Consider the following 25,057-nt stretch of genomic DNA (forward strand, 5'->3'; position numbering starts at 1 on the left):
GGCTAGCCTCACAGGATGTTCAATGGAGCGTGGAAGGAAGGCGAAGATGGGTGGTTTGGACTGATTGATGCAATCTTGTTGCCAAGTAGCCTAACTCGGAGGTTTTGCATGGTGGATATATAACAACTATTTGGTTTCGTGGTATGCAGTCTGTCCTACACGGTGCCGTTGAATCACCGTTGCGTTGGTCATCGCCAAATTGAGGAAGTTGTGTCAGGACAGAATCTAACTATGGTGACCTTGAAGCGTTACTGCAATTATGTTTTCCTTCCCGTAGCTCTCACGAATGTCGGTTGCTGACCATCATACGGTTGGGGATGACCATCTAGACGACAACTCTACCCGGATGGTGTAGTCAAGTTTGATTGATAGGACACACGTGTAGCCTCATACGGAGGGTAATGACCTTACACGGCAACCTCACAAGGACACGGAGGTACCAATTATAGCTCCATACTATGGATGATTTTAGTTTTAATCGGCTGGGTCCTCAGGTAGAGCTATTTTTTATTCTTCCTAATGGCTTGGGTCCAACATGAGAAAAGGGATATCACTCAAGTAGTATATTATTTTGTATAGGCCGATATTTGCAACGGGTACAGAAGTACATTCAACCTTTGGAGCAGTCAGAGGCCCACGTCACGAGGAAGGAGATATCCATACGTTCTAGGCGAGACCAGCTCGTTGGTAGGCGAGGTTAGGAGCTAGCTCCCATCAGGTCAAAAGAAAAAAAAAGAAAAAAAAAAATAATAAAAAAAAAATAATAATAATATAAAAAAAAGGGGTAAAAAAGGTGACGAGGTCTGATGGCAGTGATCTTTGTCTATAATCACTCCTTGGCAAACTCTGCGGGGATGTGTCCTCCCTTGGTTGTCGCCCCTAAGCTGGACACAGTTTGCCTTTTCATCAAAATGAGTTGGTGGATGGGTTTTTGCTGTTTTGTCCTTTTGCTTGCTCCATCCGACGATCTCCTACCACAGGAGGCAGTAGATTCTAACTGCTTCTCGCAGCATCAGCGGGTCGAGATGACTGCGCATTGTGTGCCCACGTAGGTCGATTTTGGGGGTTTCCGAGTTTGGGCATCTCAAAGATGTGAGAATTCAGCAGACGGTCAATGGTCATAGAGAAAGTATGAGAAGCATTGCAGGGGTCTTCATCAGATGAAGATGTTACCGAGCATAGAGCTCAAACCTCAGAACCAAAAGGCTTTTACAAGTTGGCTATTTAGCTGTGTTGCCGGCTGGCGTAGCAGTTTGACCGAATGGCGGGCGTTCAACCCTTGGGCCGTCATTTAGGTTTGGGTGAGAAATGGGGAGTTTTGGTAAGAAACGGGGGCTTGAGGCGGACTGGGGTTTGGTGAGAGATGGGAGGTTTAGGGTTTCCTTTGCTTTGTCGGCGTGAGGAAGCACGTCACAGGGTTAGAAGCGAACAATCGTTTACACCCACATCTAAACCTAAATGTAGAGTCTTGAGCCCGCGAGTGAGCAGTGGTGCAAATAGTTTACTATTTGCACCACTGTGAACAAAGAGGGCGCATGATTCAAATCATTCCCGTTTCTGGCAGGCTCAAGGTTGAGAGGGGTACGGGGTCAGTGATGCAGCAAGTGGTTTGTAGGTTAGCAAAAGGGGGAAAATGTACCCACCCTCCCTCCCCCTTTTTCCCGGATCAGTATAAGAACTGTTAACCCTCCTACTTGGTGTACCCCTCCCTAAAAGTCCGTCTGGTTGTTTAGTGAGGGGCACAACTTTCACTTTATTTGGTCCAAAACATTTGGATATGGTCCGTGGTCCCCCTAGGTCAAAGTAAATAGCAAAATCAGTACAATGTATTAATTCAAACTTAGAAGTTTGTAATGGCTAAATATGCGTACAGTGAGGTTTGGCCACTGGGCCGGTTTGACAGTACGTCTGAGTAGGGTACAACACCTTTTAAACCTGTGTAAAATTTTCCCTTTTTTTTTTTTTTTTGCATCCCACTTATCCATTCCACAGGGACAGTTGTAAGAGAGGGAAAACTCCGGACTCGGGATTCTATACTCCAAATCGTTTACACCCATATCTAAACCTAAATGTAGAGTCTTGAGCCCGCGAGTGAGCAGTGTTGCAAATAGTTTACTATTATGCTAATGTTGTACAACCCCTGGCCCTCATTCGTCGAAGGGGGCGCTTCGTTCTATATATTTTTGTTTCGATCTATATATTTTTGTTTCGTTCTATATATTTCTGTTTTGTTCTCTTTTATTTTAATTTTATTATTTCGTTATATATTTCATTCTCTTTAATTTTTATTTCATTCTATATATTTTTTATTTCATTCTATATATTTTTTATTTCATTCTATATATTTTTTATTTGGTTCTATATATATTGGTTTCATTCTATATATATTAGTTTCATTCTATAATGAATTGGGTAGATGGCCTTAGCTTTCGATCCAATCCGGACCTTCTTCAGAGGCATATAACAAGTACAAACAAATACATATCCATTTATAGAAAAAGAGAGGGGGAAGGGATTAAGGAAAGGATCCAGAAAGAAGCGGGAAAATAACAGCCAATCAAAGTTTCTATTTCAGAGACAATGTGTGGCTATGAACCAATAGGAGTAAAGTGGCGAGGACAAAGGATGTTTAGAATGAAAGGATGGGTTACTGGACCATAAAAGTGGTAATTGTATTGTTCGACAACAATGCAGGGAGACATGAAAGGGTAGGATTAGAGAGCAAGTTGCATCATGATGCAACTAACAATGGTCAATTAATAAGAATAGCAAGATCAAAGGTATGATGATTTTAAAAATAGGTATGAGGGACCTGTGGAAAAAAAAGGAGGGGGGTTACTTACATCAGAAAAAATTGGTTTCATTCTATATATATTGGTTTCGTAATAAAGTCATAAACGGCACCTCATAGACAACACACGCTGCATTTGATTGATAAGGTTAAAGTTCGTCACCAGTTCATTCACAATTTGATGGCACCGTTCACGAACACATTAATCTCTAGTTTAATTTACTACTGGGCTATCTCATTTTCCCCACATCCAGGACGTTTGGAAGAGGAGTAACGTACTGGAATCGGGTGTAATGAGCTGCGACGAGATCACAGTCTACTGGCCTAAAGGGAAGTGCGAATTACTTAAAAATGAGTTGGTCATCATCGACTGGTAATATTATAAAGCTTTATGTTTTATGACAACCCTCCTTGCTGACAATTTTTGCTTTCTTCGTCAAGCAAACTCAGTTCTTCTTGTTTTATCTTTAACAATAGGAATGAGAACCTATTAATAATTATTTGGACTGGCAAACGTTTCTCAGATTTCTGAACGTTGGTGTTCGTTCACAGATTCGGCTGGTACTATTGTCACTTCGCTAAATGTGAATGGATTCGTCTCAGCAACTTAGATACTGTTTTTAGCTGATTCGGTCAAGTGTATCGACATCGATGGCAGCAACTCAGCATTGCGTTGACGAAAACCATTCTTTAATTCTTAAAGCATACTCAACATACTTTTTCTTGGGTTTTAACTATTGCTTCCAGTCCAGGTATGTGCACCACATCGGCCACCGATACCCAAGTGACTAAGTACTGTAAAGATGCCGACATCCACATCTTTGTTGTGAGTTCAATAAGTTCACTCAATGAACAGGTAAGTATGTATGAGATAAAGCCAAGTAGCCCTACAGTATAGCATATGGCGACATTTTTGATGACAAGCAATGGAGAAGTGAACGCGCACAAAACTCACCTAATGCAATTGTCTAATGGAATTTACCTGGTAAGTCAACTGACGTCCCCAAACGTCTCACATTGGCACAATTGTACGCTATGATTACGTGCACTTTCCTATATTCAGCTTTGAGTCTTTGTCCAGACATGAATCTCATAGGGAAGTGCACATTGTCAATAAAATTGTGACGTCAGCGATACATGGTCTCATATATTGTGCAAGTCTCGCGCTTATTCGAACCCTATGGGTCCAGTTAATGTGCGAGTTTGTTTCCTTCACTCGTTAACAAGCAAGGGGCGTGGGACCAAAGTGTCCCAAAATGCTTTAAAAATGCAGGAAACGTGATTGGTCTGTTGGAGCAATTAAAATGAGTTTTCTAAACATCAACAACTTACATCACTTTATAAATAATATATACGCACTACTACCAACAACATTAATAAAGTGTTCTTTTTTCTTTTAATTGAAGGCATGCAATTTCTTCGAGGATGTTGCAAAGTGTATTTCTAAACCGAACGTTCTGATAGTATTCACATTTTGTGACATAGCTCTACAAATGAAGCCAATCTACCAGGTAAGCCTGTAATATTTCACAATGCTAATGCCGGTTTACTGGACCTGGGCACCCGAACAATTGTCATATTTACTGGTGTTACCACCTCTTCTGTAGTGAAACGGAAATTGTTACTAGGCCTAAGTCTGACAACAACCTCATCTATTACTCCTGATTAAGAAACTTTTTGTGTGTAAACTGTATGGAGTCTTCATTTTTATTACCTGCTTCTGAACCCCATAGTGTGTTACACTTCAGCCAGTTATTTTATTTATTTATTTATTTATTTATTTTAATTCTTCGAACAAAAAAAAGCAAAACAATAAAACAAGCACAGGCCGTCCAGGGAAGGGCAAAAGTCCAAAAACTGTCATCAAAAAAGATGTGCTCTCCCAGACCTAGCTCATAAAAAATATACATTTATATACTACACATTAAACATTCTAAAATTGCAGTAAAAATTTAAACAAAAGATGGCAAGTAAAAAGCAATAACACAAACGATCTACACAAGGTACTTTTTCAAAATGTCCACAGATTCACACCAAACCTACAGGGCCCGAAATAACACTTACCGAGGAACTGCAGCCCCTGAGAAATGAGCAAAACAAGTCACAAAACATATTTCGTCTCTGTGAGATGAACATTATTTTAACATGGAAAAACCCATCAACCAGCCATGATATTATACCAAAACATCCCATAACTGGCTAATACGACCCTACACGCCAAAACTGAGACGGAAATTAACTCTGCGACATTGCCCCACTCATCCCCCCAAAACCACAGCACACCAGCAAGCAACACTCCAAGGGAAGCCCTCCACCATCACCATCCCCAAAACCGTGGGGGGGGGGGTAATGAAATAATAACAAAGACAATAACAAGATGAAATAAAAATGTGCACATGTAAAAATTAAACTTAAAATAACAACAAGGCCAGTTGAACCATTGCATTAAAAACGTAAAACCTACCGGGCCGAACCAAAATGAACTTAGTTGGCTAAATTATCTCGCAAGATGGAACGAAACGTCTGAAAGGAATGAAGAATTAACGAGTTTCTGGTTTGTGGTTTGAGTTCAGAAAACGCTTTAGGAAAACGAATAACTGCAGAATATTTATAAAAATCTGTTCTAGGTTTACCGAGATGGAAAGTAAGAATGTCGGAGTGCCTACTGTTGATCTTAAAATTGCTAAGAAAATTACAACCAGAATGAGATGTGTTAAAAACCAACTGCTTGGCAATAAAAGATAAGTTTAAAAAAACTCTACGTTTAGATAAAACCATCAATCCCAATGCATTTACTCTGTCCAGGTAGGACTGCTCCATATATCTTTGACGCAAAATCATCCTGCTAGCCCTACGTTGAATTCCTTCGAGTATGTCAATATGTTTCCTTTTGTGTACCCACCAAACAGGTGAACAATATTCCAAAGTAGATAAAACTAGTGATTTGTACAGGTGTAGGGCAACTTCAGGATTGCAATTGCCAATCATACGAATCAGTCCTATCATACGGTTACATTTAGAAACAGTTTCCTTGACCTGGAGATCCCAAGATAAACTGGCTGGCTGGCTGAATTAACCCTTTTTTCTCTGTGTAGGAACGTAGTTAAAATCATATTTGCCCTGACTTTCTTATGGTTGACAAACATAATTTAAAGTTGATGGGGCCCGGTCGAAGTCATTTACCCGCTGGATTTCTTTACAACATAGACTGGATGCCTGAAGGGGACTCGCTGTTGACTCGACGTACACAAAAGGGCCGTAGTGAAAAGCCCACGTTTTCAAATATTCATGGGTCGGCCATGAAATACGCCTCTCTTAATAATTATATGCATAATTCTAACCCAAAACGAGGCTATAGGCGCAGCCACTGCAAGTGGTGGCGGACGTGCGCCTATAGCCTCATTTTGGGTAAGAATTATGACGTCATGCATGAATATTAAGAGAGGCGTATGGTAAAATAGAATCTCTAGACTATCTGAGGGAAGACTGTGGTATTGATGTCATTTGGTATTTCGACGATCATTGTAAACTCTCAGGAAAAGGTGCGTGGACAACACCAAGAACGAGCAACCAAACTACTCAAAGACAAGCTGGGAGTAGTTGAAACCGACGAGCAAGTAGCAAACAGAATATTCTTCTTTTCACCTAATGAAATCTTGGAAGAAGATAAAGGTAAAAAAAAAATTGTAGTGGTGTGTTTTCCTAATTCGACCAGTTTTCAATGTTTATGTTCCGTCCCAACTGTAAATTCGTCCCAATTGTAGTTGGTTTGGTCCAATTTGTAGTGTTACAGTCATAATGCATGGCCAACGTGATCCATTAACCGTTTTCGAAACCACGGCAGATTGCTATGCAAGAGAGATAGTTTTGGGGACGCTATAGTTGGCAGCCTACTTACCAGGTAAATCCATTGTTCTTGGAAATGTGGGCATCATATGCATGAGATAGAACCAAATTGATGGAAACTGCAAGTTGTTTCTTATACCGCAGTAGTGCGATTGCCTGTGCTGTTTACAAAATTTGTTTTTCAACTTTCTTTATATCAGTGTCACTTCCAAAGAATTGGCAAGAAAGACAGACAGAGTTTACCCGCTTCGAGGACACATTTAAGGTATAAAGGCCTTCGAGACTTTTGTCTCACATCAGAGTTTTCATCATAACTGTCAGGAAACATGAATTTTCTTGTAATAATATAACGTCGATGGCTCAAGGCAAAACATACCTTTGAGTTTTGGAACCTTTTGATTGTTACAATCCTATACAAATGTAGATAAATTAACACGTGAAATGCCATTTCAAAAGGAGGACCCATTTTTTTAGTTATCGCCGAAAATCCGGAGCAGTTACGCCCACGCAGGAAGAATAAACTAAAATCGGAATAATGTATCTGGCAGTAACGTGTCTTAGATTCAAATTTTGAGGGCATAAAAACTGCTACCTTTTCCATAACCACATACTCCGAAGTGAAATCATTTGTAAAATGTTTTATACTTTCAAAAGCTGCTATACTTCTAAATCAAGTGAGATACCATAACCATTACTATAAAGTGATTACCAAACACCCCTTTTCAGGAGCTTGTTTCAACATCAGCGATCAACACGAAGTTCAAAGGTCATTATGAAGAAGGGAAAAAGATTGTAGATAAGGCCACCGAACATTTGGAAGAAATGGCGACGGTACTACAGAGCAGCATGTTAGTATATCGAATAGTAAAGTTGTATCGAATAATATAAGTTGATATATCGAATTAATGTTGGTCTATTATCGAATAGGATATAGACTTGTGTAACGGATCATATATAATTATGAATAGTTATTCAAACTCTAACTTCCCCTTTATCAGACCAACATGATGTGAAATTACAGTCACGTTTTCATGCAGTGTTTCAAAGTAATAATGTTATAAAAGAACAATAATGAACAATGAGTCAGTGATGGCTTTAACGTATACGTCATCTTTCAGGCAAGATTGCCTTTGCAAGAAATGGTCGGTGAAGTGACTCATTTCCACTTGTCCGTAAACAAGTGGAAATTTTGATTCAAAGACAAAATATAGGTCATGTAAAATGTCATCTTGGTCTTCGCCAAATATTTATTGTTGATTCTATAGTTCCGTGTAATGATTATAACTTTCCTGACCAGACATCAATTGTTTCTCACTCATTATTGAGTAATATTACCAGAAGATTCTTAGTTAATTGATCACCTATTTCTTGATTTTTTTTTTTCAGGAATGCGAAAGAAGATCAGCTTCGAGAACTTAAAACAAAAATCAAAACATTTTCCAATAATAGGGAAAGTTTTGCTCAAAAGTCACAGCTGTTTGTGGATTCGTCTAACAAAAGGATTGTAAAAGAACAGGTTTGGGTTTAAACGCGAGTTGGCGGCCAATGCATAAGATCCATTGTGTTTTGTTTATTAAAGGGACACACCGGCTGACCGTTTACGCATTTAAGTGGTGTAGAATCATAAATAAAATTTGTTTAGATTGTTACTGTAAAAAGAAATCATCAAAATATCATGTAGTTAGCGGATAATGATTTTAAAAACCCAAAAGCGGCAAAAGGCCAGCGTATACGCTTTTCCAGCCGTTGCAACTGTCAAATCTTCGTGACATTGTCGGGCAATGTTGTAAGTAGACTGGTAAGTAGTTGTTTATATCAACGTTTTACTATGACCCAGTATAAGGATCCAGTTCACATATCCATGTATTATCAACAACCGACATAAAATACACGCATCAGGCAAATCCTTGGACATACATCCAAAGATCGTTCCAAAGATTACAAAGAAACTTACCAAATGATGGGCCAATGACAAGTAAATAAAGCATTCCTGGCACAAATAAACTAGGCCTACTACTGCATTGCCATGTTGCAGCTTGAAATGCGATCGTGGCGTTACATGCTCCCGACGTGCCAGGGCCCAATTTCATAAAGCCTGTATTAGCACAAACATTTGCTAAGCACAAAATAGTATTGCTTAGCAGGAACTGGTTACCAGCCCAACTTTACTTAAAATTGTGGCTGGTGCCCGACTAGTAAAACATTTTGGGCTAATAAGTACTTTTTTTAAGCAACATTTTCTGCAAAACGGATGAAATTGGTGGGACAGGCCTGGTATGTGAAAGTTTTTTTTAAGCATCATTCTTGGGGAAAGGGAAGTGAATCTTAAGGGATTCGAAAGCGTCCTTTAGAGAACGTAAGTGTATCTTGAAGCATAAACGTAGCTGCGTATCTTGAAACCTAAGCGTAGCTTGACTCGGGATTTAAAGCTCACCTTTTGATGAAATTAAAGAGTTACTTTAAGAAACGAAAGTGATCTTGGAACGTAAGCGTAGCTGCGTATCTTGAAACATAAGCGTAGCTTGACTCGGGATTGAAAACGCACCTTTTGATGGAATTCAAGCGTAACTTGAAGAAACGTAAGTGATCTTGAAACGTATGCGTAGCTGCGTATCTTGGAACGTAAGCGAAGCTTGACTCGGGATTGAAGCGTAACTTTTTTGATGGACATGTAGTGTGACCTGAAGGAACGTAAGCGTATCTTGGAATGTAAGCGTAGCTGCGTGGCTTGGAATGTAACCATATCTTTTGGAACAACTCATGGGAAATTGCGACCTATGATTGATTAGTCGAGTCGCGATATTGGTTAAAGGAACACGTTGCCTTGGATCGGTCGAGTTGGTCTTTGAAAAGCTTTTGTAACCGTTTTTTATAAAATGCATATGGGTAGAAAGATGTTGTAAAAGTAGAATACAATGATCCACACAAACATGCCTCGAAATTGCGTGGTTTTCCTTTTACCTCGTCGACTAACACGTCGGCCATTTATGGGGGTCAAAATTTTGACTCCCATAAATGGCCGACCATGTTAGTTCGCACAGTAGAAGGAAAACCACGCAATTTCGAGGCAAACTTGTGTGGGTCATTGTATTCTACTTTTAAAACATCTTTCCAACCATATGCATTTTATAAAAAACGGTTACAAACGCTTTTGTTTTGACCAACTCGTCCGATCCAAGGCAACGTGTTCCTTTAATCGTACGACTACGTACTATAAAAGTAGTCGCGATCGAGTTCCTGCTTGGTTAACCACTTTTGTCGCTCACGACTATTCACGACAACTTTTTACAAAACACAACCAGACATCAGTGATACAATCCTTCAATCCTTTCAGCACGAGTTTTACTTTATTGCGCCTTCGGTAACCAATATGTCGTGATGCATCCTGGGCAATGGGAGTTAAATTTTTCCGACTTGTATCAAAGTCGCAGCTATTTGAAGCGCGACAAGTCGAGTAATAAATTCCACTAAAACACACCTCTTGATTGTTCTGTATTCTGGTTGGCTGAAACACGGTCACGTGGGATGAATATAGTGCCCGGTTACAACGCCCTCTCTTGACTTGAATCGTGAACAGCAACTACCAAAACTTCCTTTCTTTTCCAGATTTCTGTTCTTATTTCACATTTAAGACCGGGCTGTGTTATAAAACACATATTGACTGGCATAATTCGGTGTGCGTCTTTTCCCCCTCGGGCCTGTGAGTGACCAGAAGAGGGGCCTATTTCCCTCGGCATTCGGCCTCGGGAAATAGGTCCCTCTTCTGGTCACTCAAAGTCCCTCGTGGGAATAGACGTACACTAGTTGCCTCATTGCCAGGCAATATGTGTATACTGGTTGCCCAAGTTAATCATTACCTCAGAAATCTCAAAATAACGTTTCATTCACAGAATTCAAAAATAATATTTTTGTTTGACGAAGTTATATTTTGAGGGAGTTTTGTTTTATCATTATTTTTGTTTAACCTTTTATACAAAATTTGTATTCATCTGTCATTTTTATGATCGAGGGGCTCCGTTCCTTTTTTCTTCTTCTTCATGAAACATTGTTCAAGCTACTCACACAATAACACCGTCAATATAACAAAATGCGGTATATTCCTACATTTTGACATCATCAATCTTTTTTTAACTGCCTGAAAATTCCTAACAAAAAAACATTATGGGGAATGAAACAAAACAAATCATTGGAACGTTGCGATCATAAGAAATAACGGATTCGACACGCGAGGTGTACCGACTGACAAACCCACGATGACAAACATGTACTTTGATGTCTGGCTCCCAACCACTCCCAAGCTAACGGCTAGACTCACAAGCTGTGAGTTCGTAGCGAGACACGGCATGGGCGGTACGTGATATGCCCCAAGGCTTACGTTCCGATTGCTCCACGCCGTGGGGCCATACAACAAGCTTCCGTTACACGGACTCTCTGGATGCAAATCTTACGTTCGATTTTTGACCTCTATTTACGATTTGTATCCATAATCTGAATACATAGTCTTTTTTGTCATATACTCATTAATAACAAAAATATTTAAATTTGGTTCAGCAAATTAGCTTTTCTACGGCTGGAAGTAAAACTAACTCGTAAGATCACATGATTATTAGAACCAATTTGTGGTTCTAACTATCACGCGACTTTACGGGTTTTTTTTAAATGCTAAAAAACGCATAGATTTTATGATTTGTGTAGGGACTGTTCCTTTCCATTCCTGGAAGACCGTTAAAGTCATATCTTAGTCTATTTTGTAGCCCAAAATAGCCCAATTCAGCCGGTGTATCCCATTAATCTCTATTATGCTGCGGAGATCAAAGTTTTCATTGGCTACAGTTTCTATAGGACTACATTGGCCGCCTTTTTCATTGCCCAACAGTAAAAACTTTTCTATTCATTCAACAGTTTTTGGTCTTGTGTCGTCATAATGCAAGGAGTCTATTTACAAATGTTCTTATTCACAGTCCGAGAAGGTTGTTGGAGATGCAACAACATGCGTTAAAAAAGATGTGAAGTGTGATGACGTGAAGGCTGTAGACGAAAATGAGTCCGACAAATTTAAGAAGGTTAGTACATTTTATTTATTTATTTTTTTCACTCTGGCAGATTAATTTTTTTGTCACTTTGGCAGATAATTTTTAAACATGACGTCATCTGGCATCAAAGCTCTGTCAACCCAAAAGAGGGATGTTTACGTTATGAGGCCTCAAATCCAATGCCGTCTCTATCTATTATCATCAAAACATCAGTAATGAACTTCAATTTACCCGTACAGAAATGTGTAGCCAATTTAAAATGTGACGTCATCGAACATTTTTGAACTTCAGCAAAAGTTGCACTTGTCTGATATCAAAAACAGTGCCATTTGACACCGTTTTAACCATGAGGGTGATGACTTGATATCTTAAGCAATTTTATAAATGTACTCTATTAAAAGTCATCTGACTTTCCCGAATCATTTCGCCATTACTGCAGAACCTAACAGAAATAGCTCTTAAGCGGACTAAGGAAGTGGAGGAGTCTTTTAAATTAATCACTGAGCGTGCGCAAGACAAATTAAAAGCAGATGTGAAAGGTAGGTATGTCATGGACTCTAATGATTAGCTTATTGTTATTGTTTTAACTCAATAAAAACAACAACAAACAACTATAGAAACCCACACTAAGTGAGGATTGAAAAACACGTGAACAGATGTTTTGGATGTAGACAAATTTTGCACTTGAAGGGTATTGAATACAGTGGCATTTTTTCAACACTCACTTGAGGACTCTATTTTTTTATGAAGATATCACAAATTTGAAGTTGGCATTTCCCTTCCTCTTCAAATATTTATCATAGATTTGTTCCATGAGTCGTTTCCAGACATAACTCTGACTGGAATACCGGAGGGTGGACACAAACACGTGGAAATTAACTATAGTGATGCCGACAAGGAATCGGGACGGGGTGTCAGCGCTGGGTTCTTGAACTATTATTGTGGGAGTACAAGAAAGCTCCTAAGCAGCAGGCCTTCTGTTATTTGTGCAGCAGGTGGAACAGCATGGTCAGGCATTCAGGTAGTACCATTTTAACATTCTTCTACATGTTCTTTGTAAGCACCCAATCCCATGTATGTCGGCCGCCACCTAGCATTCAATGAGTCATACGGGTCGATTTTCACAAGGAATAATTAAAATTGAGCGTAATGGATGATAATGAGTTTTTACCATTCGTAATAAAACAGGGTGCGGTGGGAGGTGGCATGTGGTGGGTTGGCGCACTTCTCGCACCTGCGGTCGCAGGCGCGGCAGTCGTCATAGGTGGCGCTGTGGTGTGTGGGTATGGTATAAAACAAGGGCTGGACTGGAACAGGAATCGCCTGGATAACAAACTCCGCGAACAGTGCGCCGGTAATACTGCTAAGTTCATGGAAAGTAAGCTAGGCGAGTTTCAGGAGAAATACCCAGACGTCATGGAAAGGTATGTGGCAGTTCAATTGAAGTCGTCTCTTGATTTGTATTGAATTGTTTGCATAAATCTGAGGAAATCGTGCAATATTGGTGCGGAAAAGATCGGAAATACTGAATAAAAGTGCCATTGTAAATATTCAAAATAAATAAACTAAGCATCCAGTAATATTATTAAGGAGACCGTTGCATCAAATAAGATGGGACGAGCATATTATAGCAAGAAGAATGACGACAGTTGGATATGAAAACACCCGATTGAATTCCACAAAAAATGTAGCAGGCAGAAGATGGGTGATATGAACTATAAGAACATTTGAATATAGCAAACTGGGGAAGAGGCTTTCATCTAGTGGAGTTATGTTAGAACGAAAAAAGAAACACAATTGACAGATTCAAAACATTGCATTTCTTGATCAGGTACAGCAGTGAGACAATTCAGCCCTATCTGGATCGTTTGAATGAAATCCAAAGAGGACTGGAGCAACAGGAGAGAGAGTTGAACCAGGAAATCGTCCGAATGAAAAAACTGCTGGAGAAAGTGACGAGCATAAGGTAAGGTGGACTTTTGATGTAATTGTCTTTTGGTTTTGAAAAGGAATCCGGTAATTAAGGTTTATTAGAGTACCTTCATTGTCTTAAAATAATCATACTTTTTGTTTTTTGAACCGCTCGATTGTTTTAATCCTACGTGAATGTAGATAATAATAATAATAAAGAAAAAAACTAACGTGACTATACATTTCATTGCAAAAGATGGTTGCGCTTTTGAGATATCGCCGAAAATCAAGAGCAAAAATATCCACATACGGAGATACCCCCCCCCCCCTGATAGAGACACACAAACTGAGAAGCGTATCTGACAGTAGCTCTTCTCAGTTTCAGCTTTCGAGTAATGCAATACAAATATTGACTGCTTCGAGTGATATGGTTAAAACTACGACTCCCGAGGTGATCCCCGGAGCGTTCTATTTTCCCGAGGCGCAGCCGAGAGAAAATGGAACGGTCCGTGGATCACCTCGGGAGTCGTAGTTTTAACCATAGCACGAGTTAAAGCAGTCAATATATGTTTTATAACAGCCCAACAGACTATAATATTCGTACACGTAACGTTCGTACGCGCGTTTCATATACACAGATGCACAACTGATTGGGTTCGAGGTGGGTAAAAAGACGTCTGGGTACTGCACGCCGTGTGATAGTCATCGGACTATCACGCGGCAAACGATGCACTATCACACGGCCGCCGTCTAGTAAAACAAAGACATATCACGTGACGTGCTCTAAACCAATGAAAAGGCAGAATATTTATAAGGGGTGTTGTAAACACTGATACCCTTTCACATATCCACATTAGTCAGAAGTGAAATGTTTCTCCAGGTGCTTAACTCTCAAATGCTGCTGTAGGCTTTCAAACTAACACATTTTTCAGCCATAAATTATAAGAGTGATTTTTAAACCAATTTTGTTGTAATATTTTATCTTCGACTTTGATAAATTTAAAGTTACTTTAAGTTTGTTGACCGCACTGACTGCCCGTTTTGTGTTTTGTGTTTTCCAGAAATGAGACGTCAGAACCTAAGGAGGCACTAGCCGCTTTTTACAAAAAATTCATTATAAACAAAGGCCTTTTCACTGTAGTTAAGGATGTTATTGTCGATTACATTTCCCCCCTCATCGATTGTGGGAATCAGGCTGTTAGGAATGTGACAGGTTCGGTGATAAATTAGAGTGTCACAGGTTTCACCTCCAACGCAGTTAAATCGCCCGTTACTGTAAACTGCAGGACTTCGTTTGCGAAGATTGTGGATTCCACTAAATAAACTCCTAAAGCAGACAGGGCAAAATACTAATACTCACACAGCTTATTTATTTAAACTTTGAAGCCTCATCACAGCTTTTAACAGTATTAAAGGGGGTAATTATCTATTGATTTCGAAACCGCTAATGCCTGCTCTATTAAATGACTTGGAAAGTCCAAGTTATTCCCCCTATAAATAGAGCACATTCATACTAGTGTGAGTTTCCAAGGGATCCATAATTTGAAAGCAACAAATGCCTTATACACATAGGCTACAGCTCGGCAAATGGTACTTTTATTCTTTTTCAATATGAAAGGCAACCTACCTCAACAGTAGTAATTAATCAAACGTTTTCTCTTATACGATAGAGTAAATATCTGGTGAGGTGAGTGATACACATTTAATTCATTATACTTTTCAAACATTTCGCAAATGTAATCATCTGGTTTATTATAGAACAATTTTATTATGATTATCAACCAAAAATTTATATCAAATTCACACTGTTCTTGAAGGCCGCAAATTTGATAGTGAAAACACCCCGACACCAGTTATAACCGGAAGATTCTCATGCCTGGCCATTTCTATAAAACCGATCCTCAAATTACCTATCCATAAAATTTGCTGTTGATGAAAACACTTTTATTAAGGGCAGAAATTAAAGGGAAAGATCGTCCAAAACGCAATTTCACGAACTTCACGTCGTTTGTGGGCCAAGCTGCTACTTTAGCCCAGCACACGCCCAAATCTAACCCTAACGCGCCGACGTACAATTTTTCAAAACAAATTTATAAAATAAGAAATTTAAAAAATCCTGGTTACGGGCCTGGCCTCCGGCGGTCTTTCGCGAGTCATCGATAGCCAGCCTTTACGCAGCCTCTGTTCACTACGTTGCTCTGGAACTCAAGAGCAAGAGGGGGCACCACTTGTGAATTTTTGTCGAAGATATTGGCGTGTTAAAAATTGACAACTTGTGCACAAGTCGTGAATGTTGGCGCCAATGTAAAAGTTTTAGGGCACACGTCTTAATCTTTGTTCATGATTTGGGACACAAGTTAGTCTGGTCATGAACTCGACATTCCGCTTTCGTTTAAGGCCACCGTAATGAATTATTATGTTATTGTGGTGATGTAGCTTTTATATACGACTATTCATTACGATAAACGAAGTATAATAATTACAGGAAAAGTGTTTACTATAAATCAATATGCAACACGTGCATTTTGATATTCTTCTGTAACTGTATAAAGTTTGACGTTGTCTTACAATAGACTACCATAAAGGGTTTAATTTTACAACTTATTATTTTGAGATTATTATAGTCGAATTGTGTATATTTTAATAACTAGCTTAACAGTAATGCCACAGTTCCTTTTTGTTGATTGTAGTATTTTTAATGCTTTCATTTCAACAGCTGGTGTTGCCTATATAGTTTTATATAATTTTGTTAATAACTGCTGTTAATAAGCGCTTTGAGAAATGTTCTATGCAAGCCTCGTTTTGCTGCCAATTTTGTTTATTAATTTGTGCGTGTCTGCTCCCACCGTAGATGTATCTATAATTAAATGTTGCTATTTTTGAACGTTTCTCTTACGTTTAACAGAAATCTATTTGCATAATGTCAGAGTTCAATAACCACGACCAATCCCCTGTTGGCATCTAAGGAATGTTGTTTAGGGTGTGGTAGACCCTTATCTATACGCTATAGCACGCATGGGTACCATGGATGCAGGAATGTTTCAGTCATTTCTGTTTCTGGTTCCGTATGGTTTGGTTCTACCTCATAACCACCTAGCACTTCGGCCTTACGTGAGATTGCACCTGCCACCGGTATTTCGTCGTCACACTTGAGAGAGTTCTTTGTTAAAAGGAATCCTCTCCCTATATAAGTGAGCCCCAAGATCCACACCCCAGAGCATTCAGTGCTAGTGGTTACTCGGTAGAATCAAAATTAAACTTCAATTTCATTCTATTACATTTCGTTCAATTGAGAAATTCTCAGTAATTTCTGTAGTCAACTCAAGCTAGTTTCCATCGCCGATTTCGTAAGTAGAATATTTTTTCATTGTTTAAGATTTAGTGTCACTTATTTTCTATTGTGAATGTATTGGTTATTGTAAACTTCTTTCCTTTCTATTTTGATGATTTGGGCCTTTTGGGGTTATATTCTGGTCAAAAAAGCGATATGTAGGCCTATTTCTGTAGGATCAATTGTTCCGATAACATTTTTTTGTATGCAAAGGTTTGATGGTGCACTAGCAAAGTGGTTTTTATTCTGAAAGGTCCTATGAAGTATCACCGATATGTGAGATGGGAAGAAATCACTAATATGAGAGGAATCACCAAAGTGGAGAATAATAGTTTTTCCCTTTATCTATAACTGTTTTATTGCTCAACAACTTTAACTCGTGAACTGCGATAGTTGTGTGTCTGCACCACATGTGCATTAAAAACAAGAAGTGAGTAGCTCACACTGTGTATGGTTAATTAATACAATTGTGTGTGTACCATTGAGTACAGTAGACCAGCTAAATGCACTATGACCTCATTTGCATAATGTTGTCGTATGGAGCGCCTGCTAGGGCACAATTAGAAATAAAACATATCACAAAATTGTCACTTCAGTCCTATTTTTGACCCACTATTTTTATTTAAATTACTTTGAATTTTCCTGTGTGTAATTCCCCACATTTTTTGTTCAATCAGTATGCTGCCGCATGAATCCCGTAAACCTCTGTACATATCACACCTAGCCTCGCCACGGTTTCCAATGTGTTGAAAGGATTTCCCAGGTAACAATTTGTAGTGTTAATTTATGTATGGACATTGTTATAATTGAACATCGTCTATTTTGGGTGCGTTCGGTTAGCTTCCCTGGGTCGACCCCGCGGTGCTCATCCGGGTGAGCCCCTGACAAGAGCTAACCGAACGATCACTCACCCTCTCGTGGCGACGTCGTCATCTCGGGCCAGCCCCAAGTGACCCGTTCCACTAGCTGAGCACTTGGGACTGACCCGGGTGAGCCCCTGGAATGACATCAAAGCTATTCGAACGACGTACCGGGACAGATCGGGGTCGATCCGGGTAAGCTCATCGAACGCACTCATAATTAAAATCGGTGTCAACTTCGATTCGAGGACGAGGTTGGGCTGGGCTGACATGTTTGGTGTTGGGTCGCCATCATTTTGTCTCGCTCACGTATGGTGATTTCTGGCGTGTGATTGGTCCGTTATATCCTCGTTTGTGGGTGTTCACCACAATTTCCCAGCTCTCTCGAAAGGATCGTTTTAATGATGATTGTCTTCAGAAGATATTTGTTGCAAGTTTTGTGAGTAAATGGTATTAAATAATTTATCCATAAATATCTGCAGCATTTTTGGTCACTAAAAGACCTCGGTTTTAACGACATGAGTCTTTTCGGTGAGCAGTCGGAAGTAGCGTTGCATGCCTAAGGTGTGTTAACAGGTGCCCTTATTTTCCATCGCCCAACACTACATGAAGAGAGTACCAGCCATCTTGTTTTGTGTCACGTGTGATGATTACTTGTGATTGTTCCCTTATTTTCTCGGTCTTGGGTCACTAAATGACCTCGGTTTTAAAGGAACACGTTGCCTTGGATCGGACGAGTTGGTCAAAACAAAAGCGTTTGTAACCGTTTTTTACAAAATGCATATGGTTGGAAAGATGTTTTAAAAGTAGAATACAATGATCCACACAAGTTTGCCTCGAAATTGCGTGGTTTTCCTTCTACTGTGCGAACTAACATGGTCGGCCATTTATGGGAGTCAAAATTTTGACCCCCATAAATGGCCGACGTGTTAGTCGACAAGGTAAAAGGAAAACCACGCAATTTCGAGGCATGTTTGTGTGGATCATTGTATTCTACTTTTACAATATCTTTCTACCCATATGCATTTTATAAAAAACGGTTACAAACGCTTTTCAAAGACCAACTCGACCGATCCAAGGCAACGTGTTCCTTTAACGACACGTGAGTCTGTTCAGTGAGCAGTCAGAAGTAGCGTTGCATGATTTAGGTGTGTTAACCGGTACCCATTTTTTTCCATCGAGCAACGCTACATGAAGACTAGAACTCATAGCGACGTTGGGTCGCCATCTTTCTTGTGTCACGTGTGATAATTTTGTCACGTGTGATTGGTCCCTTATTTTGTCGGTCTTGGGTGTCCGTCACAATTTCTCAGCTCTCTCGAAAACATTGTTTTTATACTGTTTGTCTCATTTCTTGCAAGTTTTGTGTGTGGGTTAAATGGTAAACAACGAGTCTATTTAAATATTTGCTGCATTTTGTGTCACCAAAAGTCTTCCTCGGTGCATCATACTACACCCTGAATATATGCCCTGACAAGCTCATCAGCCTCATTACAGCGATCTTGGAGACCGTTTGGGCCGAGTGAACTGAACATACCAAATAGTACCGCGTATCAGTAAAATAATTTATAGCAATAGACCTTTTCGCAAATACTGGGGCGCGCGCGTAAAGCTTGGAATTAGATGCATTGTGGTCTAGCTGGTAGCAAAATTTGATTCATATCTATCCCACAATGCACCTCATTCAACAGTCTGCGCTTGCGCATTGGTATTTGCGATAAGGTCTATGGTTTCCAGTCTGGATGAACAGCGCCACCAGTATGACTGATGATATTTACCGCGTTTCGTAGAGACCATAGCGCACTCCAAACGTCTCACCGTAAATAGAGACTGACCATCCTGTTTAGCCCCCTCTAGTGACAATCCATGGCTACACCAAGGAGCTTTTGTTTTATCATAAGTAACATTTATTGTTAAAAACAAGCTAAAAGCCAGTGTGACTTCAGCAGAAGTGTTAGACTTAATTTCAATTCTGATATTGTTGATTTACCAATACTGTGCGCCGCCCGCACAAATCTTTGCGTTTCGATTGTTTCGTCACCGTTCCTCTAAAAATGGCAGCTGGATGACGTCAATGCATAAGGTCTGCTTTAACCATAATGGAGATCAATGGCTTCAACACCATTGGTCGTTAAGTTAAGCATCAAAGCAACTAACTAAGTTATCAAAATCTATTTAGACAAACTAGCTAGACAAGTTACATGACAAGTCCCAGAGCAAGCCGTCCTTCTAAAAACTATTAAGAACCTATCAGCTTGACCAATTTAGAAACTGATATCTTCAAACCCCGGATGCTTCTATTGTACCTACTCCTGATGATAGAGCCAAGCATACCATGATATTGAAATTAGTCTTCCTTTGTTAACTATAAAATTAAACCTTATATCAATGTTTGTGCTTGCGAGGGATTCCGTTTCACTCAATACTAACCCTTTTGTCCAATCCTATATTTATTTTATCAACCAATACGCTCACTTTTCTCGATGGTCTTAAACTGTGTTTCTCCAATACTAATATAAATCAATTATTCTTTCAGAGAGTGCACGAAACAAAAGGACTTCATTTCCCGCGATAACCCTAAACAAAGGGCTTCAATTCCCACGAGAAACCTAAACAAAGGGCTTCATTTGGAGGCATTGTCAGAGATCCGCAAACTATCCATAACCTAATGTAACATTAAACTACGCAAATAGAATACACTTAGTTACCAATCAATGGCAAGTGTTTACAGACTAGGAAGTGAATAAGGTCGGGTTTCCGTTAATTGCCTAGCAGACGACAACTTGGCGATACAAATACACACGTAACAAAAAGGCGCGAAACGTGAGTGAAAATACCAAATACAGTTTTAATTCCGCGCCATAATTTTCCCGCGGAAAGGTCACGCACGAAAATAGATCAGGAACACCTAGGCCTACTACCGCTCTGAAAGAGAGAAAAAAGGCAGAACGTTTAGTATTTGTTTAGGCGGAAAATATCGTTGGATAATAATGTGACATGAGCCAAGAGGATTCTGTGGTTGGATTATTTCACGAAAATGTCAATCCTATCCGAGGAGTAATCGAATCTAAGAATACACACTTCAAAATAAACCCTAAAGATGCTATCAATACTAAGTAAGTACTTACGGTGTTAAAGGCAATGGCATGTTCGGTAATAATTATTGTCAACGACAAGTATTATCACTTGGTGTATCCCAATATATGCATAAAATAAAAAACTTACTGTGAAAATGTTGGCTCAATTGGTCATCGAATTTGCGAGTACATAATGCAAGAAAATTCTCCCTTGTTGCCGTACTTTGTTTGTTTTTTATTCCAGCTGCAGAAGTCGTTTATTATTCGTGTGAGAAAATACTGCTCTCAAAAACCATGTTACTCTAGAGGGAGCCGTTTCCCACACTGTTTGATACTATCATCACCTCTATATTGATCGCTAACAAGTAAGGTTTTACGCAAACAATTATTTTTAGTAATTACAATAGTGACTAGTGCCTTTAACATGGTGTGGGTGTTCCAAACAGTTGACAGCGCTATCTCGCAGTACACATTGCAATATACAAGCTACATCTTATCAACTCTGAAATAAATATACACCATTTATCGATGACATCAACTACACTGTCATATCAGTAACATTTCATCCATAAACCCGAAACGTAATCAAAACGATATTTTACACATAATAAAAATAATAATAAAACAGCCGTCGTGTGTCAATTCCTAATGTTGACTGGTCGTGACTTTGTAATACAGACGGCTTTTCTAGTAATAAGATATTTGTTTGTCGGCGTGAGACGTACGCAGGTTCACTAGTCGCGGTATTTATCTTTTGTCCCAAATTGAATTAGGGCGAGTGGGTGGCAGTGAAACCCATTAGGTTAAGGTTCTGTAAGGTCAAGAAATAAAATCAATTGGTTGAAGTACTCTACCCTAATAATTATGTCATATTGGGTAAAAGTTAAGTGGTTTCTGTTGTTGTTGTTGTTGTTGTTGTTGTTGTTGTTGTTGTTATTGGTGCTGTTGTTGTTGTTACTGTTATTCTTGATGTTGTTGTTCTGTTTGTAACTAAACAATTTGTTTTGGTCAACATTTTGAAATCTTTATAGTGTAGGCAGCTAGCTTGAAGGTTTTGTTATTGTTGTTTTGTTCGAGTTTGTTTTATATTCAAACTCTCATTTTGCAAAAAAAATATCGGCAAGATATTTTGAGAGTAATCGAGGAACGTTAATAAGAGCCAACACAATTTTGCATATTTTTATGACGTGTAATCTCAAACAGCGCCCCCACTGGGGGTTAAAGGCAGTGGACACTAATGGTAATTGTCAAAGACTAGCCTTCACAGTTGGTGTATCTCAACATATGCATAAAATAAACCTGTCATCGAACTTGTGAGATAACAATGAAAGAAAAAAACACCCTTGTCACACGAAGTTGTTTGCGTTTAGATGGTTGATTTCGAGACCTCAAGTTCTAAACCTGAGGTCTCGAAATCAAATTCGTGGGAAAATTACTTCTTTCTCGAAAACTATGGCACTTCAGAGAGAACCGTTTCTCACAACGGTTTATACCATCAACCTCTCCCCATTACTCGTCCCCAAGAAAAGTTTTATGGTAATAAATATTTTGAGTAATTACCAATAGTGTCCACTGCCTTTAAAGTAGGACCTGTCATTGGCTGAAAGTTGCGAGTACAATGGTTTGCTGTTGTTTGACCCTAGCGGTAATGGCCGCTATTACTGATTCATGGTAACTTTGGGTGATTCAATCAACATTCTCTCGTTAATGCAAAAGAGTGAAGTGGCACTCTTTGAAAAGCCATAATAATGGACAACTCTTTTTCGAGTGGTCTTTCACTCTTTGAGATTGAAGTTTGCATCTATTTTAGTGATTTTTCACTCTGTCCTGGAGTGAAAACCATCAGAAAGAGTGAAATTATCACCACTCTTTTTAAAAAAGCCATATGAGGGACAACTCGAAATGTAAAGAGTGGTGTTTTTCACTCTTTTACATTTAGCGAGTTCGTACCTATACACACTTTCACCAAGGAACATAAAAAGATCATTATCAAAACAATTATTGCTTCCTTCGCGATATTATGGTTAGTTCTATCGTCATTGTCAATTAACTTTTACATCAATAATTCGCAAATCAATTTCTAACGCAAGGGTGGATAAAGAATGAATGTGATTTCGGTAATTACCAAAGGATACCATTCGCTTAATGATCACTTTGATTAAGAGATCATAACTGTCCAAAATGAACATTTGGAAAATGTATATAAATTAGTATAATTATTACTACTGTTTGTTCCATTTGTGTACAATTGAGGTTCCATAATGTTTTGGTTGTGTTGTACTACTCTTATACTATTCTTACTTAAAACCAACAACGGTATTAAACATGTTATTACACAATCAGCTATACGCGAACGAAAATGTCAAGTCGTGAACTTTGCTGAATTCCACTTAAAATGTTTTCGATGAATAAGGAAATCGAGTCATATGATTATAAATAGGTTTCAATTGTGTAAAAAAACAATCATTTTGTATGCCCTTATCCAGAGCTTTTCTGCGAGATTTGCGAAAAGCCCCGTTACGTAATCACTCTCAAAACGTCATAAGTAGATAAAGCCGCTTTGTTGCAGCGTGAATGTATAACAAAGCAAACTCCCAGAAATGACGTCAGCGGCATTGTCCTTTGACGCCCACTCTCAACGGCAGAAGTGTTTTTAGTTTTTCAAAAAACCTTCAGGTAGGGGCCTGATTTTTTGATCGATAATTACGAAAAGTTCAGAAGTGTACACATATCAAAATTACATTAAAATGGTGAACAAGTGCATTATAAACAAGTACAAATACCATTTCTGTTGAAAACATTCCGCTCAGGTAGGTGTTTAAGGGTTTTGTTATACATCACTTGGAAAGGTTTGTATATTAGGTATAAATTAGCATAATTATTACTACTGAAGGTCCATATGTTTTAATTGTGTTGTTTACACCTTCTGGGCTCAGAGGAGCGAGTGGGTAGCATTCTTTATAAACCAAAAACGGTATATATTAAACATGTTCCTATAAGCAGCTATACGCGTTCTCTTAAGGGTTTTGTTTTGCTTGGTAGATTGACATATACATCACTTTGAAATGTTCGTATATTGGTATATTACTACTGAAGGTCCATATGTTTTAGATGTGTTGTTCACACCTTCTGGGCTTAGAGGAGCGGTAGCATTCTTACCTCATAAACCAATAACGGTGCTTATACCATGTTCCTATAATCAGCTATACGCGTTCACTTAAGGGTTTTGTTTTGCTTGGTAGATTGACGTATATCATTTGGAAATGTATACTTTAGTAAATTACTAGACTGAAGGTCCATATGTTTTTATTGTGTTGTTTACACCTTCTGGGCTTAGAAGAGCGAGTGGGTAGCATTCTTACTGTAAACCAATAACGGTATTAAACATGTTCGTATAATCAGCTGTACGCGTTCACTTATGGGTTTATTTTGATTGGTGACATCATAATATAGAGTGACATATATCATGATTGCACCCAGAGATAATCTAGTTATGTGCTGAAAATGAAATGTCACTGGCTGAGCAAATGGAAATAATTAAGACTCCCAGAAGAGGTTGCGTCTAATTTAATTGTCGTATTTACTTTGTAATATTGATATATGAAGTGGTGCGTTGGGGAAGTGGTGCATCGAAGCTACGTAACTGTACCCTTTTTAACAATTGGGTTAATATTATAGCAATGGCTTAAAGGCAATGGTCAGGACACCATTGGTTATTGTTAAAGACCAATCTTCACATCACTTGGTGTATCTCAATAAATTAACAAACCTGTCAAAATTTGGACTCAATTGGTCGTCGAAGTTGCGAGATTATAATGGAAGAAAAAAAAACACCCTTGTCACACGAAGTTGTTTGCTTTCAGATGCTTGAGTTCAAGACCTCAGCTGAGGTCTCGAACTCAATTCAAGTATTTTTTTAATGAGAATTTATAATTCTTTCTCAATAACTACGTTACTTCAGAGGCAGCCGTTTCTCACAATGTTTTATACTATCAACAGCTCTCCATTGCTCATTACCAAGTAAGGTTTCTGCTAACAATTATTTTGAGTAATAACTAATAGTGTCCACTGCCTTTATTAAAGCAACGGCTAAATTAAAAGCTTGGGGAGGACATTTCTTGGGGGTCGGAGGGGGGGCGCGAAATCCCGGCTCTCATTGGGGTTTCACCCTTATGTTACGACACCCCGTTATGTTTCGACACCGTTAT

At 38.9% G+C, this 25,057-nt stretch overlaps 1 protein-coding gene across 3 annotated transcripts in view; it reads left to right on the plus strand.

Moving 5' to 3' along the window:
• LOC139951768 (mitofusin-2-like) overlaps positions 1-17,920 on the plus strand; it is a 41,568-nt gene extending 23,648 nt beyond the window's left edge. Inside the window, exons 4-17 of one of the 3 annotated variants that reach the window (XM_071950846.1) lie at positions 3,046-3,164; positions 3,539-3,647; positions 4,198-4,302; positions 6,328-6,463; positions 6,838-6,902; positions 7,364-7,485; positions 8,024-8,153; positions 11,599-11,700; positions 12,110-12,209; positions 12,474-12,691; positions 12,859-13,094; positions 13,502-13,636; positions 16,898-16,928; positions 17,590-17,920. In XM_071950846.1, the coding sequence (XP_071806947.1) occupies positions 3,046-3,164; positions 3,539-3,647; positions 4,198-4,302; positions 6,328-6,463; positions 6,838-6,902; positions 7,364-7,485; positions 8,024-8,153; positions 11,599-11,700; positions 12,110-12,209; positions 12,474-12,691; positions 12,859-13,094; positions 13,502-13,636; positions 16,898-16,928; positions 17,590-17,604 (1,623 nt within the window). In that variant the 3' untranslated portion in view covers positions 17,605-17,920. Of the gene's footprint in view, positions 1-3,045; positions 3,165-3,538; positions 3,648-4,197; positions 4,303-6,327; positions 6,464-6,837; positions 6,903-7,363; positions 7,486-8,023; positions 8,154-11,598; positions 11,701-12,109; positions 12,210-12,473; positions 12,692-12,858; positions 13,095-13,501; positions 13,637-14,642; positions 17,494-17,589 lie in introns of those variants that run through there. The other 2 variants (XM_071950845.1, XM_071950847.1) reach the window with 2 other exon arrangements.
• Positions 17,921-25,057: the final 7,137 nt, after the last annotated feature.

This window comes from Asterias amurensis, chromosome 19 (genome assembly GCF_032118995.1).
Source record: "Asterias amurensis chromosome 19, ASM3211899v1".
NCBI classification, from domain to species: domain Eukaryota; kingdom Metazoa; phylum Echinodermata; class Asteroidea; order Forcipulatida; family Asteriidae; genus Asterias; species Asterias amurensis.